Below are 18463 nucleotides of genomic sequence, written 5' to 3'. Positions count from 1 at the left end.
TTTAGTTTTTCTTTTATCATATTTTATTTTATTATTATCCCTTAGGACCCTGTTTGTTTTCTAATGAGAGACAGAAATGGAGTGGATCACGATGTGAGGGTAGGTGAAGAAAGACTGGGAGGAGTAGAAGAAAGGGAAAGATAACTAGGATAAATTCTGTAAGAAAAACGTATATTTTCAATAAAATGAAAAATTATCTATTGATTCAAAAATAATCACTAGTTATTTTTATACAGTGAACTAATTTATAGTGTTTGTTGCCTTCACTAACAAAATGTGAATGCATTTCTGCAAGTGTATGATTTATTAATTTTATTTCATGAGTGTAAATATGTGCAGATGGATGGATATCTATTGGCTCCCTAATTTATAGAATCACAAAATATATAGGGAGTAATGAATAGAAACTAATTAATACAAAAGTAATTGGTATCATTGTGATGTTGCAAACTGTGGTAATTAGTTTCAAAGGAATATTTTAAAACTAATAATAGGAATGCACTTTAATCACCTACTTATATCAAATACACAATGATAAACCATGTTATTATAACTTATTCCTGAGAGACCAAGTTGTAAGCATCCAGGGCCCATGAAGAGAGACTTATATTTAGGGCAATTCCAGAGAGAGTGTTGTGTCTATACAGGTAGAACTACTAACGCTAACATCTCTAACCTGGATAAGGTACAGTAATGTTTGCTGTTTTTCAACTAACTTTTCTTTAATTCTTTTTATTTTTTTATGCTAAATACATGTATGAAAGCAGATATGTAAGAAAGCAAATATCTGTTTTTTGAACACTAAAAATCTTAATGCTGATCGAAAGTAACATGGGAATTAAACGTGTTAAGATGGACTTGGGACGTTGGTAAAAATCATTTATTATTTTAATAATAGATATGTAATTTTATGAATCTTAAATGCTATAATTACTTTAAATAAAATCACTACTTTTTAATGATCTGTATACTGAGAAAAGTACTTAAAACAATATACTCAAGTTTTAGAAATCTGTTATCAATATGATACTTTTTAGATTTTGTATGTGTTTTTTATTACTAGTCATGCCTCAAACATATATAAACATATATATATACATGTATATTATATATTAATTTTATATGTTCATATAACTATGCATAACTAATTAAATGAAATATGTGTTCCTGTAACTGTCAACTTCCATTTATCCATGTAGTTTGTTAGAGTAAAGGAGTGAAAAGGTGCAACATAGATTTTAATTGGAATGACTTTTCAAGAATTATTAGCACAAGTCAATTGATTCAAATGCTGCATAAAAGTCAAAATGAAATAAAGAAAAAATAAGCATTGTTACAAGTTCTGGAGACAGATTTGCTCAGAAACAAATCTGAAAATTGATACAATGAGCATGAGATGGCCTTCTTAAAGCCATGGTGGTTTTATCTATTTTAATTCTGTTATAATGAAAAGACAAAGAGTTTAACTATAAACGCAGAAAACTATAACTGTCACCTTCCGTTTTTTTTTTTTTTATTGAAATCCAAGGGTTTCCAGACTAGAACAATGACACTTGCGAACGTCACCGTGTTTACTGAATTCGTCTTCTTAGGACTCTCTAGCAGACAAGATGTGCAACAGGCCCTCTTTGTCTTCTTCTTCCTAGTTTATGGCCTAACTGTAATTGCTAATCTAGGCATGATCCTGCTGATCAAGCTGGATCCCAAGCTGCACACACCTATGTACTATTTCCTGAGCAATCTGTCCTTCTGTGATGTCTGCTACTCCTCCACAGTCTCTCCCAAGATGCTTGCTGATTTCTTGTCTGAACAGAAGAGGATTACTTATAATTTGTGTGCTGTTCAAATGTATTTTTTTGGAGCGTTTGCAGATGTAGAATGTCTCATGTTGGCTGTCATGGCCTATGACCGTTATGTTGCCATCTGCAATCCACTGCTCTATACGATTGCAATGTCTAAGAAGGTCTGTATCCAGCTCGTGACTGTCGCCTATGTGGTAGGCTTAGTGGACTCAGCAATCCACACATGCTGCACATTCCGACTGTCCTTCTGTAATTCAAATATCATCAACCACTTCTTCTGTGACATTCCACCATTGCTGGCTCTGTCCTGCTCAGATACGTCCATCAATGAGATAGTGATGTTCACCTTCATTGGCTGTGTGGTGGGGTGCAGCATTGTCACTGTCCTTCTCTCCTACTGCTACATCATAGCTACCATCTGCAGGATGAACTCTGCTGAGGGCCGACAGAAAGCATTTTCTACATGCGCCTCCCACCTCACGGCGGTGGCTATTTTTCACGGAACTCTCCTTTTCATGTACTTCCGACATAGCTCAAGTTACTCGATGGGTACCAACAAAATGGCCTCTGTTTTCTACACAGTTGTGATTCCTATGTTAAACCCACTGATCTACAGTTTAAGAAATAAGGATGTGAAAGGGGCTCTGAAGAAAGCAATGAGTATTAACTTGCAGGCTGGATGAAGTTCTGTTTTCCATTTCAAAATGAGTAAAATATTGTCAGACTGAGTTTACAAGCATTAATATAGAATTCCTTGTGTACAACTTTCACAATATTGTCTAAAGAGAATTGGATGTAATGCAAACAACCACTGACCTTAGTGTTTAAATTAATAAACAATAGCTAATTCATCATCCTAAATTTTGCAAAGAGGGTTATATCATACCTTTCCTCATTGATAAATGAGATACAATGAAGCCCAGCAAACTCCTTACAACTAGTACTTCTCAACTTACCCTCTAGTTTTCACTAAATGGGTCTAATAAAAGTAGCTTATGCATTCAAAATGCATTTTAAAAAGAGATTTTTGTTTGGCTTTGTTTTTGCAATATTTCTGAACACTAGTATCACTTTATCTATGTCCATGATACTCTAGTAAATAATTAATAACTAAATAAAAGCACAAGCTAATAAAAGACACCTTCTTTGGACACTCATTCTATGGAGGTAATATTTATACTATTTAGGTTTTGGTATTTTAACATGTCCTATTTTCATGTTTGAATAAAGTTTTCCCATTAAAAAACAGATATTGAATGAATAGGGCTATACACTTTGCAAAAGTAATATATGTGGGTGAATTAAAAATTTAATAACACTTCCTTTTCATTTCATTATAGTAATTTTACCTTGTATTAAATGGTTTCTTGTCTTTGGCTTAGAAATGACATACTGGCCAAAAGGCAATATGTTGTGAGTTCTTCCTCAGTTGTCATCAGCAAAGTCTTCATAATCAACAGCCCCAGGTTTTTATTGTATCTTGAATTCTAACTTTCTTCTCTATACTTCCCTTCTTTCTCTCATAGTTAAGAACTGATATTATAGTCTCCTCCAGCCCGGCAAGATGCCCAAGGGAAAGAAGGCCAAGGGGAAGAAGGTGGCCCCGGCCACCGCCGTCGTGAAGAAGCAGGAGGCAAAGAAGGTGGTGAATCCTTTGTTTGAGAAGAGGCCTAAGAACTTCAGCATTGGGCAGGACATCCAGCACAAGGGAGATCTCACGCGCTTCGTCAAATGGCCCCGCTACATTAGGCTGCAGCGGCAGAGGGCCATCCTCTATAAGCGGCTCAAAGTTCCTCCAGCCATTAACCAGTTCACCCAAGCCCTGGACCGGCAAACAGCTATCCAGTTGCTTAAACTTGCTCACAAGTACAGGCCAGAGACCAAGCAGGAAAAGAAGCAGAGGCTGCTGGCCCGTGCTGAGAAGAAAGCTGCTGGCAAAGGGGATGTCCCGACTAAGAGACCACCTGTCCTTCGAGCGGGCGTCAATACAGTCACCACTTTGGTAGAGAACAAGAAGGCTCAGCTGGTGGTGATTGCCCACGACGTAGACCCCATTGAGCTGGTGGTCTTCCTGCCTGCTCTGTGTCGCAAGATGGGGGTCCCCTACTGCATTATCAAGGGAAAGGCCAGGCTGGGGCGGCTGGTCCATAGGAAGACGTGCACCACTGTTACCTTCACACAGGTTAACTCGGAAGACAAGGGTGCCCTGGCCAAGCTGGTGGAAGCTATTAGGACCAATTACAACGACAGATATGATGAGATCCGCGCCACTGGGGAGGCAACGTCCTGGATCCTAAATCTGTGGCTTGAATTGCCAAGCTGGAAAAGGCAAAGGCCAAAGAACTCGCCACTAAACTGGGTTAAATGTACTGCTGAGTTTTCTGTACATAAATATAAAACTTCCAAAAAAAAAAAAAGAACTGATATTATGTTACTACAGAATGGCGCCCAGACGTGTGGACAACTGAATCCACTGAAAGCCTGAGAAAGCTTGGGAAAGAGTAAAGCATGTTTTCTTGGCAGTAGCGATTTCTCGGGTTTGCTCTGCTTGCTAGAAGCAAGCAAGCATTCTCATCTAAGAGATGATCTTTCGTGGTTCCTGATTCATGAAAGAGTCTGCAAGACATTCTTCGGGACAAGCAGATAGTGACTGCCTTTGAAATTTTCTGTTTCATGAAAATGTCTGCTGGATACTATGGGCCTGTAGGCTGAAGATGGATGCTCCAACGGTACAGAGAAACTTTGGGTGACTGTCCAGGCAGTGAGATGTCTCTGTCATTTCTAGAGTTCTTGTTTGCTTGGGTAATATTATATCCTTCTGGAGTCTTTGATGGAGTTAAAGAATATATAGATAGTTATAGTTTTCCTTAGTTATGAAGAAAGATAAAATAGATGTAAATATTGTAACTTTTCCTTAATAATTGTTTTGTTTTATGTAATATTGCTATGTTAAAATTAAAGCCTTCCTTTTTTTTTGTTTAAACAGAAAAAGGGGAAGTGATGTGGGAATGTCATATAGCAATCTGTTGATTTCATTGGTTAAGCAATAAAGAAACTGCTTGGCCCTGATAGGTTAAAACATAGGTGGGAGGAGTAAACAGAACAGAATGCTGGGAGAAAGAGGAAGTGAGCTCAGAAACGCCATGCTCCCCTCTCCCGGGCAGACGCGATAGCTCTGCTCTCTGAGGCAGACGCATGAAGCTCCAGCCCAGGATGGACGTAGGCTAGAATCTTTCCTGGTAAGACTGATGCTACACAGATTATTAGAAATGGGCTAGTTCAGGTGCAAGAGTTAGTCAAGAAGAGGATAGATATAGTGTTTAAAAGAATACAATTTGTGTGTTGTTATTTCGGGACATAAGCTAGCCAGGTGGCCGGGGTGCTGAGGATGCAGCCCCACCGCTCTTATTACTACATTATTCAGCATAATAGTTGGGCCCATTCCTACTGAATATATGCAGAGTTAGAAGAATTTATCTTGGTCTATCCCAGTGGCACTTTTTCTTTGAGAATAGAAAGGTGCATTTTGAAAACGTATTTCAGGCTTTCTTATGTTTCACAGTTGTGAAGAATGTGACAGATAAAAGAGAATTCATCTTATTTTAGATCTCTGTAATGAAAGAAAAATGCTTTTATAGGGTTTCCCATGACAATACTATTGTATATATCCTTAAATAAAAAAATATTTAATATTACATGCTGAGAAACATCACTGTCATGAACCAATTAATAAAATTGTATTATCTGCTGTATATACATCTTAGGTTATTCGCTGAACAGCATTCAAAATAAATAAATATTGGCTTGACTCTTAAATCTCCATAATCTCTAAGGTCATATATTTTTTTAACAAAATATGTCACACACAAGAACCTTTCTTTCATTGCTATTGTCTTTAAAATTTAAAAGTGTGAAGTTAAAATAAATTTCTGGGACTGAAGAGTTGTCTCAGCTGTTTAGAATAAGTGTTGCTCTTGCAGAGAATTCCTATTTGATTTTTAACACTGCCATGCTGGCTTACAGCTAAGTATATCTCCAGTTGCTGAGGTTCAGATGTCCATAGGCACTAGAAATGCAGGTAGTTCAAAAACAAACCTGTAATCCAAACACTCATATACAGAAAATAAAATAAATAAATATGGAAAAAGAAATAAAAATTAAGATTAACTTTCTGTCTTTCCCATATAATTTATGATTTCTTTTAAATTTGCTGTTTTATTATCTTTGCAAGTTGTTGAAAAAAAGCTAAGAGGAGACAAATCTCACTATCATAAAAAGCTTTAGGTTTTTAAAACATTATTAGTGCCATAATCTGTAGATCTTTGAAATATTTGAAGATCATTTTTCTATCTGAAATATACCTCTGTTTAATCTTAAAAACATATCTAACATGATTACAACTTTGACTATTATAGATGACTAAATACATACCTGTATATTTTAATTATCCTAATAGTTTTCAAGACTAAAATTTTACTTACATTTTAAAATGAGTTTCATACATATTTATTGGTATTTTTTGACCCTATAAGAAAAACAGTGACTTCTCTGGCACATGTAACAATAAAAAAGATAACTATAGATTAGAAAGAATCTATGGACTTTATGATGTATTTTCAATTGAGTTTATATGAAATAAAAGTTTGTTCTCTTTCATCTCAAGATCCTTTCCTCTCTTCTCTTTTGAAATTCTCATTTGTTAATGATCTTTAAGAGTGAATTATTTTTTAAATAAGCATTTTAAGTGTAGCGAAAGTTGCTGTTACCCAAATTTCCAAACCATGAAATATTTCAAAGAGTTATTTTAATTAAAAATTTTTATTGAATATAAATTCTTGTCTCTTACAACACATTCCAACCACAGTTCCCCTCCTTTTCTGCGTCCATGTCCCATCTCTTCCAGACCCACTCACCCTCTATTTCAGCAAAAAAGACAGGCCTTCAAAAGTCTTCAAAAGTTCAAACAGGACAAAAGAAGATACAAGAAGACAAAGAACATCCTTCATATCAAGACTGGTAAAGTTAGCTCAAAATGAGGAAAAGAATCTCAAGAGCATGCAAAAGAGACAGAGATACACTGTGCTGGAGCGAGGCAGAAATACTTCCCATGGAGTCCAGAAAAGAGTTCTGGGTTCCCTATGGCTACAGTAATATTAGGTAGCAAGACTCTGAATTTGTGGAAGAGAAACTGAGCTTACAAGGGCATCATGCAATATTAAGCACTGAGCCATCTCTCCAGTTAAGTAGAATGTAGTTTACAGTATTATAATGTCCTTTTAGTTTTAGCTGAGGTTTCACAATTTAACTTCATCTGTAACACGTTCTTATAACACTTCTGTTATAAAATCTATCAAGTAAGGAAAAAGCCCACAAAATGGTAGAAAATGTAGCCCAATTATACGTATAAAAGAGAAATATTATCTAGATTATATAAAGTACTCACCCCCGTAAACAAAAAAGAAAAATAAAGGAACAACAACAACAACAAAGAAACAAACAAAATCAAAAAGAGAAAGACTTACTACGAGAGGGTCTTCAAAGAAAGAAATGTGGGTAAAAAAATCAAAAAAAGCTTTAGCAGCTTTAGCAATTAGGAAAAGACAAAATGAAACATATACCTATTGCTAAAATAGAGTCAGAAATGATGAATAAAAGGGATGATTATAGTTCTTTCCTAAATGAAAATACAACATAATATAAAATAATAAAAATAGAATAATTAAGGAAGTTATTTCTGACTGGAATGTTATAGTGAATTATTATTTTTATAATCTTAGGTGTCTGCCAGAATATCTATTTTTCTAAAATTGAATAAATAAAAAAATTACCATTTAAGCCATAATTATAAAGCTATTTAATAAGCATTTCACTATTAGATCATTAACATTTATGTATATATATATACATATATATACATATATATACATATATATATATATAAAATGTAGATAGCAGGAGAAATTATGACCTTGATTTTATTTAATTTTCCTCTAAATTCATTACAATATTATATTATATGTAATTAAATATAATGTCTTGTAAGATAAGCCATTCAAGTGATATTACTGCTCATAAAACTAGTTTTAAGCCATATTTTTTATTAAACGTATATAATGTTTTGCTTGTCTTTCATATGTGTACCACATGTATGCCAGATGCACATGAATAGAAGAGGGTATCATATTTCCAAAATTAAAGTTACAGATGGTTATGAAATGTCATGCTTGTGCCGGGCGGTGGTGGCGCACGCCTTTAATCCCAGCACTCGGGAGGCAGAGGCAGGTGGATCTCTGTGAGTTCTAGGCCAGCCTGGTCTAGAAGAGCTAGTTCCAGGACAGGAACCAAAAAGCTACGTAGAAACCCTGTCTCGAAAATCAAAAAAAAAAAAAAATAGAATGTCATGTTTGTGTTAAATTCCTAACCCAGGAAAAGAAATCCTAGTCCAGTCTCTGCAAGAATTAGGTCTGCTCTTAATCACCAAGTCATCATATCTCCAGCCCCCAACTTTACATTATTTTAATATGCTGTATATTTGAAATGGTACATGAGACTTTCTGTCTTTGTTAGACTTTTTAGTACTATAGACACTTTACCATGTGTAGTGGTTGAAAAGATCACTGATGAAATTTCCCGGGAACCTGAAGAGAGCATGGTGGAGGAATCAACATTGTGCATGTGCTAAAAATTTATTCTGGAAGCAGGTGTTGCAAGTAGCATATAGTGTGTAGATACACTAAACATGAGGCAATTGGTTCACCATCAAGTGTAAATTAAATAGTATAGGAATGGTATATCAATAAAATATTCAAAAGTAGTTACAATCACTAAATCAGTGAAGTGTTTCAAAAATGGAGATGAACAGAAATCAAATGTGTTAGATAGGATTTCATGGGGGTAAAGATTTCATTTTCATTAGATTCTGATTCAGTTAAATAATACAGAGATTATGTTTTGCTGTATAAGATAACGTATACAAGTTCTCTATATTTTACAACATAAAATTAAACTGAAATATTTATTCTGACAAATCAACTTCATGACAACAGTAAGAAATTGTAGTGCTATCTTTAATGAGGAACTTCATATACTCACAAGGGAATAAGAGAGCATGAGTAGAGCTAATCACACATTCATACCACCACAGCCTAAAGAGAAGAGGCTGCAGGGACATAATTCCCAAGAGATACAGGATATAATAAAACGCTACCCTCTCATATTCTGCTACCAAAACCAAACTCATCTCAGGTAAGCTCCTGAGATCACAAGTCCAACTATATATGGTTAATATATGGTTATAAATCTCCTTTTCAGAAAGATAAAAGTAATTTTTTATTTAGTCAACAATACAGTTTACTTGGGTAAGTATGTTTAAAATTTAATAAAAACTCTTTATAACCAGAACAGGAGGATTCTGACTGAACTTATTAACATCTATTAAACCATATTTTAATCATTTTCCTTTAGCAGATTATTAGAAACTATTCTTTTTATTTCAAGCTGTTTGTAGACATATATGTGGATTCAAAACCTGTATTTTATTCATCTGCATTTTTGAATTTTATTTTATAAAGCTTTATTAAGATAAATTTTATTTAAATATTATATTAAAAGATAATTTGTAAATTTCAAAACTCTCAGCTACATATGATCATAGTCAAATTCTTTTATAAAGATGTATCATGACTTCCTAATATTCACATACTAACTAAGTCAAACACACTTGATAAAACATAAAAGTTCACATAACTGCACATACACATGAGGCCATATATCATGGTAGTCTTTATCTATTCTAATGTTCTTTCCATTTTAAAATATTAAGTATATAATATCTGTAGTTGTGCATATACACATGTGACTTCATGATGCTTTCACTATTTTTTAAAAATCTTTTTCCATTGAATGAGTAGATTTATTCTTTGGTTTCAAAAGTTCCCCCCAAAATTGTCAAAGAACACAGTGGCTAAATGAGCACATGTATATAGAAGAAGAAGTAACCAGGTATTATTTGTTACTTACCATTTATAAACAGATACGTTGCTCACAGACATTAGAAGATTTTAATGGTTTATTTTTATTAGGAATGTGGTTATTTTAAAATTCACATTTTTATAAAATCTTGATTTCTAGGAATAATTTCATGTATATTTGAATGTTAAGTTTTATGAATTTGTAACATAATATATTTGCATTTATTCTATATAACAAAATAAATTTATTATTTTAAAGATCTTCCTATCAAGGAAGGCTATTTCAGAAAAACAGACATATACAGTTTGGTATATGTCAAAATACCTTCTCAATTACAGATTATGACAACTGGTATGTCAGGTAGATTATTAAAATTAAGTAATAGAAGCTTATTTGAAGATTGAAGTATAATTATACATATTTTGAGGACAAAATAATTTAGAGATATAACACTGTTCTGCATAATAAACGTACTGTGAACATATTTTTTTTTAATTTTTAAGGTTTATCCAAGAAAATGGACAAGAAAAACTGCTCCTCTATTGATGAATTCATTTTCTTGGGAATTACCAATAACACTGACATGAAAATAGCTCTTTTCACTACATTCCTACTTGTCTATCTCATTAATCTTCTGGCAAATCTGGGGATGATCATTCTAATTAGAGTGGACTCTCAGCTCCACACACCCATGTACTTTTTCCTCAGCCACCTTTCTCTCTGTGACCTTACCTATTCCACAGCAATTGGACCCAAGATTCTGGTAGACCTCTTGGCTGAGGAGAAATCAATTCCCATTGTTGGTTGTGCTCTGCAGTTCTTGACATTCTGTGTCTTTGCAGATTCTGAGTGTCTATTGTTAGCAGTGATGGCCTATGATAGGTACCAGGCCATCAGCAACCCCTTGCTCTACACAGTGAACATGTCCAGCAGACTATGCTCCCTGCTTGTGGCTGGGGTTTACCTGGTAGGAACAGCAGATGCATTGATACATACAACCTTGACGTTCCGTTTGTGTTTCTGTGGATCCAATGAGATCAACCATTTCTTCTGTGATGTCCCCCCTCTTCTATTAATATCTTGCTCAAATACAGAAGCCAATGAGTTAGCAATATTCACCATTTTTGGGTTCATCGAGCTGAGCACCATTTCAGGAGTTCTTGTCTCTTATTGCTACATCATCTCATCAGTCTTTAGGATCCACTCTGCTGAGGGGAGGTTCAAGGCTTTCTCTACCTGTGCCTCCCACTTGACTGCAGTTGCAATTTTCCAGGGAACCATGCTTTTTATGTATTTTCGGCCAAGTTCTTCCTACTCCTTAGATCAAGATAAAATGACATCGCTGTTTTACACTCTGGTGATTCCCATGCTGAACCCTCTGATATACAGCCTGTGGAACAAAGATATAAAAACGGCTCTGGAGAAACTGAAGAAAAAAAGGTGATTGATAATTTCTAACATAAACTGAACATTTTTAATTTTAATTCTATCTACACAGCACATATACAAGGCATTATATAGTTACATATTTTCTAAAATATATTCTAAGTTTCACATCTAGTTTTAGGAAAGCTCTGTTAATATCTATGCTCAATTTTTCTCAAACACTATATGATGTTCTCTGTCTGTGGAAATTTTCCTAACAATTTAAATTTTTCTCAAGTTGTATGTGACCTTCCTTTTCCCTCAATGTAAATTTAAATTTGGTGTGGTGGGTATTTACTCATTGCTTTAAACAGATTTAAATATTTTTAAAGGAAGATTAAATAGACTAACCAGTGATGAGCATTATATATAGATGAAATAAGACAACTACTCTATATTCATAATATACGTAGACTTTATTACCATTCTAGAGACAGTGGAACTGGGGAAAATGGAGTCAATAAATGAGAAGGACTAAAATCTCATACAATAGCCAACTTTATTCAGGTCCTCAGACAGTTTATACTCTGAATATTAATAAAAATAACAGGAGTAAAGTTTTTATGAGTTCAAGCTGGGTACATACAACAAGGCCAAGCTATATATGACAAAACGGGTTTTTACCTAGAGGCATATAAAGGGCAGTTTAAACAACTGAATAACTAGCAGTAAGCACTAATGAGTAATCTGAACTAAATTCACTTCTATCTGTCATGACTTTGGAAGACCACAAAAACATATTCCAATAGCAATTCTGTGTTTTGAAGAAACTGAGGTCACAAGACTTTTATCTTATTTTCTTGGAGTATTCTCACAAGCCCTTAGACTTCCTTGCATATGAATCCATTCCTGAAGCATATTCTAGTAAAACTTCAGGGAAATCTTGAGTTTAAACCCCATTGACTCAATTTCAGAGAAGATTGTCTAATCCAGTTTCAGAATAACATCTTTTTGGAAGGTAGTTACTCTGTTTCTATATACAAATGATGCCAATAGGGTAGAAATGGCTATACAGTGATTTTTCCAATTAGAGGGGTCAAGATGTAGGGAAACCTACATTTGGAAGATCAACCATGTTGTTTAAAATAAGTACCAGATTTTGGCAATGTATAACTGATTGGTGGAATTGTAAATTCTCCCATCATTTCCTCCATTGGCTTCTAATTTGTTATTATTACTCTGTCAGCTCTAGTTAAATAATTCTCTTCAATTGATTCTTTTAATTAATTTGCATCTATTTCTGAAATTTCTGTACACATTGAGAACACATAACCATGTATTTGTGCCTGGTCCACAAGAAAGAGTTCCAGGACAGGCTCCAAAGCTACAGAGAATCCCTGTCTCGAAAACAAACAAAAAGAAAAAGCATGTATTTGTTTATATAATGAATTATCTGAGTTATACAAATCCTAGAATCACAGGTGAGAAACACAATGAGACAGCAAACAAATAACACAACAGAACTCCATGTGATATGAAATATGGTAATACTTGCTAACCACTGTTGGGACAATGCTATGTGCAAATTCAATGCACATAACAGACAGTTTAAGGTTTGAATAAAGTATATAAAATGGTTGTATATACAAAACTGAAATTTCTCTAAATAATTAAGTTCATGATATAGGAACAAATGACCTGTGGCTATGTCCTTGCCACACATTTTTAAATACATTATTGATCCATTTTTCTCATAGTTGAACTCTGGAAAATAATTTTGAAAATAATTTGGATATGGACCTATATTTGAAAGTCAGTAAAGCCCATTAATTGGCAGTCACAATGATATGTACTAATTTTCCTGAGTACATTCGTCTTTACTGTTTTAGTATTAATTGATCCTGCATGAAAATATTTCAGAATTGAAGACCAGGTGCTCCTCTGCTTTATGATACTGTCTGGCAAAAATATAAGTTCTCAGAAGAAATTCCTGATAAGGAGTCTTCATTTAGATAAAGACCTGTGTGTACCATGATTTCTCCATCAAATCACTTTCTTTTGGAATGGTGATCAGTGGCCAGAGCTGTGATGTTTCTAAATAAAGGTATAAATAATACCAAAACATTGTGTTTGACTTTCTTGTTATTTTTTGGGGTATTTTGCTTTTTGCTAGTGCGTTTGGCTTGTTTCTTCTTTTTTTGTTTAAAAGAGAGAGAAAAGACAAGGAGTTGGGTAGCTGAGTGGGGAGTATTTGGGAATATGGGGAGAGGAGAAATTCATATTGGAGTATTTTGTGAGATATTTTTCATAAAAGGAATGATAAAAATAATGCTAATATGTAACAAAGATTTTGTGACATGATAAATTCATAAAGACAGAGTGCTCAACGATTGGATTATAAACTAGCCACATAGAAATCAAAAGCTCTCTCTCTCTCCTCTGGCACTAAAAAGAAGTGAAAGGAAGACTATCTATGGTAAAAGAAAAAAAAAAGTGATATCAGCACTCTCCACATTTTATCTTGATTTGGGACTGCTTTTTCCCGGAGTTGTGAGATTTACCAATATGTGATATTTTGTTACCATAACTCAAAAATATAAGAAAACAACATGACTGAAAACATTGTTTCAATTATATCAAAGATTATGCAAAGTGTAGTAGAATTTATTTGGTGATAAATTAAAGGAGGAAAACAGGTCAATGGTTACCTTTATTCTTCTTAATGGATATTTGAATTTTATTATATTTGAACAGCCAGTTCAGATACATATTATTCCTATTGTATTATGTACAACATGTAAACAAAAGAAAAAGAAAATTAAAGTCATCAATGTCTCAAAACACAATTAGCCGATTATTGTTATTATAATGTGCCTCTAAGGTGAAGTTGGAATTCTGACCCTTGGATTCATTTAAAAGAATTTATGACTTCAAATGAAGTTCTCACAGATTAGTTTTTGGTCTGAAGCTTGCACAGGACTGTGGACCACAATTTCAGAGGCTTTGTTGCCTTGAATGGGACTGTCTATTGAAGTGTTTATAGCTTATTTCCCTACTCATCTTTTCTACACAACACCTTCCCTTTTAATGCCAACTGATGACTGTAGGTAAATACTACTGAGTTAGACGCATCAATCTCTACAGTCTACTTGTTGTATGATACAATAAGATCAGAAACTAAGCAGAGTGCATGTAACACACTAATCGAAGATGGGAAATGTTCTAAAAACAAGTGGTGGGAAAGGTGATGTATAAATAATTTTACATGTACTAAAAAAGCCCTTGGGTAAGGCAAAAAAGTTGACATCTTTTCACTTTGCTATTATTTCTAATATGCTAGGCAGTACCTCAGCAATGTTTCCATTAAATTCATCATAGATTTTTCTGCATTGCCACCCAATTAAAACCATTGAAATATACAAAGCATCTTAAGAATCCACTAAAGAAACAATTCATTAATCAGTATTTCTTTCATATTTTAATCTCACACAGTTGTATTTTAAAGGAATCATTCAGCAGTTCAGCGGTAAATGAGTCTATATTTTCAATTTTGCTACAGCTGATAATGCAGCTTGCTTTTATTTCTACTATGCTAGCCACTATCTCAGCAATATTTTAATTTAATTCAGCTTATTTTTGCATTGCCACCAAAAGTCAATAAAATATAAAAAGCAGTTTAAGAATATGAAAAAATAAACAATTCATTAATCCGTATTACTTTCTTATTTTAGTCTCACATGGCTGTATTTTAAAATAATCATCCAACAATTCCCTGGTTACTGAGTCTTTATTTTCAGCTTTGCTGCACGTGAAAACCGTTTCTCCATGCTTGTATGTGGATGAAGCCAATCATTACTTTAGTATGTCATTGGTGATTTTACTTGTTTCCACAAGTCATATCAAATATACAATGCAGTTGCTTAAATAACGAGTGGGACAGACAGTCCTTGAACAAGGATATCCACAATCTCATATTGAAAATTATCTAAGAGAACTGGAGTGATTGTTAACAATGGCTTTGCAAGATAATTATTTATGACCTACCAAAGGGAGCATTTAACCCATAAAATGAAGTGGGCATAGATGGATATAGAAGCTACCAAGAAAGCTGATATCAGCTACAGTTCATGGTTATCTTTATGAAAGCCCTTTCCTTCCTCTTAACCTACTTTGCACATCTTTAATTTTAAAAAAGAGATAAACTAGTAATCTATAAGAGTTTTGCAATTTCCAGATGCTCCGACAAGAATTTGTTCTTTTCTTCAGAAGTGAGCTTTTCTTTAGGTATGAGACCGGGTATCTAAGTCAAGGTTACTGCCAGTCTACATTTAAACATAATTTCGAGAACTTTTCTGTACAGGTTTCATTCTACGGCAATTTTAAAACTGATTAAGCAGTTTGTTTGCTTGATTAATTTATGTCTATTACTTACAATTCATGACAACATTTATGATCATAGATAAAAAGATGATTCACTATCAAAAACCCCATAATACAGAGAATATAATATAGCATAATGTTTATGGTTTATAATCCAGATTCCAATTATGGAGTCTAACCAAACTTTGACACAGAATTCTCTTACCACTTGTTGTAACATTATAGGATTACTGGTAGGTGTCCATGACTTTTGCTTATTAAAATAATGTTTCAGTGAGAGACTTAAGAAAATGAAGAATAAAAATATAAGCAATTGTATAGATGCCTTCACATTGAATTTAATAAAATGTAATGCAAAGACAGGCTATCTGGGATAGTCTAGCATTCTCAGACGTGGGAGACTTGAAGCGAGGGGTTTTCAAGGGCTAGTCTGGAAAACATGGTGAATAACTAAAACTGCATGTGAATGAAGAAAAGTGGTGATAATTCTAAAAAAAATATTTAAAACCATCTATTTATTTTAATTTTCTTCAAAGACTCTTTCACATCCTTGTTCCTCAGACTGTAAATCAGCGGATTCAGCATGGGAATTACAAGGGTGTAAAATAAAGAAGTCATTTTGTCTTGATCCAGGGAGTAAGAAGAGCTTGGACGAAAATAGGTGAAGAGTAGGGTTCCCTGAAAAATAGCAACTGCAGTCAAGTGTGAGGTGCAGGTAGAGAAGGCTTTGAATCTTCCCTCAGTAGAGTGGATTTTTAAGACTGATGAGATGATATAACAATAAGAAACAAGGACCCCTGAGATGGTGCTCAGTTCAAGGAAACCATAAATGGTAAATAATGCCAGCTCATTTTTTTGAGTGTCTGAGCAGGAAAGAAGGTAAAGAGGAGGCAAATCACAGAAGAAATGGTTGATCTCATTGGACCCACAGAAACATAGGCGGAATGCCAAAGTCGTATGTATCAAAGCATCTGATGTTCCCACCAGGTAAACCGCAGCCATGAGCATGGAACACAATCTGCTAGACATGTTTATTGTGTAGAGCAAAGGGTTGCTAATGGCCTGATACCTATCAAAGGCCATCACTGCCAGGAGCACACACTCAGAGTCTGCAAAGGTACAGGAAATGAAGAACTGAGTAGCACAGCCCCAGAAGGGAATTGACTTATTTTTGCCAAAGATATCTACTAGCATCTTGGGGCCAATTGCAGTGGAATAGCAGAGATCACAGAAAGAAAGGTGGCTCAGGAAAAAGTACATCGGTGTGTGAAGCTGTGGATCCATTCTGATCAAAATGATCATACCAAGATTCCCCAAAAGGTTGATGAGATAGATGAGTAGAAATATGGCAAACAGTGTCCCTTTCATCTCAGCATTATTAGTAACTCCCACGAAAATGAATTTATTCAGTGAGCAGTTTCCTATGCCCATTTTTCTTCCTGTCTATACGTTTGAGGAAAGAAATAGAAAATACAAACACATTTTAACCTCTGGGTATCAACAAATAGAACACAATTCAGTTATTTCTCATCCATTTTATAGTATAGAAATGTTAGAGTCCTGATTCTTTCTTAATCTATTTCTTAATGACAAACATTGGCATTATCTGAGATAGACAGGTGAGAAACTGAGATGAGTCTATGCACCACATTAATAATGAAATGAAATAAACACAGATGTTAGAGACACAGATTTTACATGAAGGGACTATTATTTCTGTTCTTTATTGTATTAAAACACAAATTATTTTAGTTATTTGTTTTCTGAACAATCAAATGAGCTTAAAACATGTTATTGATTTATAGTCATTGATAATAACTTTAATAATAGAAATGCAAATCCAAAAAAAAATTAGTAACAACTAAGACAGCTATTTTTTTTGTTTTTTTTTAATGTTTTTAATTGAACTAAAGTTACATGAGTTCCCCTTCCCTTTCTCAAGCTAGCACCATGCAAGTTACCCTCCCTCTCTACCGCATTCCATGCCCAACTCTCTATTTGAGAGCAGCATTTTACTATATTCTTTGTGTGTACAAGTCCATGTGCAAATATACATAAATATAGAATCTATTGACTTTTTTGTTGGTTGTATTTATATAGTCTAAAGACTAGTCATTTTTCTTTGTCTATTCTATTTTATGTTGTAATTTACTGAGACACAAGATAACATTTATTTGATCATTGCTATTAGAATACGTTATGTTTGCAATAGTAGTCCTTATCCATCGTTAGTAGTGGCCTGGTACCAAAGTATAATTCTTTTGACAAGTTAGATGGCTAAAACAAGCAGCATCCAAAAAAATTATCACATAGATCTGGGTTTAGTATTTACATTTTTAACAATTAAAAAAATGCAATCAGAATGGAGCACAATAAATGTTCTAAAATACATCTGCTTTCTAATATGCATATGTGCATTTTCATGTATATTTTTCTTATATGTATATGCATATTTCTATGTTTTTAGTGAGCAATAGAATTCCAAAGACAGATACTTTTGCATTATTCAGATTGTGTAAATAATATGAAGAGTATTTTATTATATATAAACATTGCAAGCATTATTTGTATTTAAGTCACTTAAATCCACATAAATGGCCATAAAAAATAGTAGTAGTTCTGTCTTACGTTGAAAGGTTAGAATAAAATTGTGAAAAATCTATGTTGGTATACTAAAACATTTTAGGAGAAATTTGATTCTGTTTAAAAAATAATATTCATTAATTGGCTTTAATAATCTTCTAAATTAAGCAGGCAATAAAATCATCCCTGAAAAATGTTTCTAACTAAGAAAAATTAAAACTGCTTCATTTTTACCTTGATTCTGAGCATACAGACATGTAGAAACCCACCTGAGAAGAGCAGCACTTAGTTGCCTGAACTCTGCACTATTTTATTATGCCAGCTGTCATGTGGGACTGAAGGCTGTGAAATCATTTCCCCCT

At 33.9% G+C, this 18463-nt stretch overlaps 3 protein-coding genes and 1 pseudogene across 3 annotated transcripts; 3 read left to right on the top strand and 1 right to left on the bottom strand.

Annotated features, from left to right (window-relative positions):
• The first annotated feature begins 1546 nt into the window (after nt 1-1546).
• On the top strand, nt 1547-2485 carry LOC121458853 (olfactory receptor-like protein OLF2). The gene has a single exon (XM_041668179.1). The coding sequence runs from the start codon at nt 1547-1549 to the stop codon at nt 2483-2485; it is 939 nt and encodes a 312-aa protein (XP_041524113.1).
• Nucleotides 2486-3366: 881 nt separating this feature from the next.
• LOC121458859 lies at nt 3367-4166 on the top strand (annotated as a pseudogene).
• A 6118-nt stretch (nt 4167-10284) lies between these two features.
• LOC121459017 (olfactory receptor 5W2-like) lies at nt 10285-11217 on the top strand. Its single transcript, XM_041668487.1, has one exon. The coding sequence runs from the start codon at nt 10291-10293 to the stop codon at nt 11215-11217; it is 927 nt and encodes a 308-aa protein (XP_041524421.1). The 5' UTR covers nt 10285-10290.
• A 4802-nt stretch (nt 11218-16019) lies between these two features.
• On the bottom strand, nt 16020-16949 carry LOC121459021 (olfactory receptor 5W2-like). The gene has a single exon (XM_041668507.1). The coding sequence runs from the start codon at nt 16947-16949 to the stop codon at nt 16020-16022; it is 930 nt and encodes a 309-aa protein (XP_041524441.1).
• Nucleotides 16950-18463: the final 1514 nt, after the last annotated feature.

Source organism: Microtus oregoni, unplaced genomic scaffold (genome assembly GCF_018167655.1).
Source record: "Microtus oregoni isolate MIOR12 unplaced genomic scaffold, Mior012 000018F_ref0000195, whole genome shotgun sequence".
Lineage (NCBI taxonomy): Eukaryota > Metazoa > Chordata > Mammalia > Rodentia > Cricetidae > Microtus > Microtus oregoni.
This window is presented reverse-complemented; position numbering and strand designations above follow the sequence as displayed.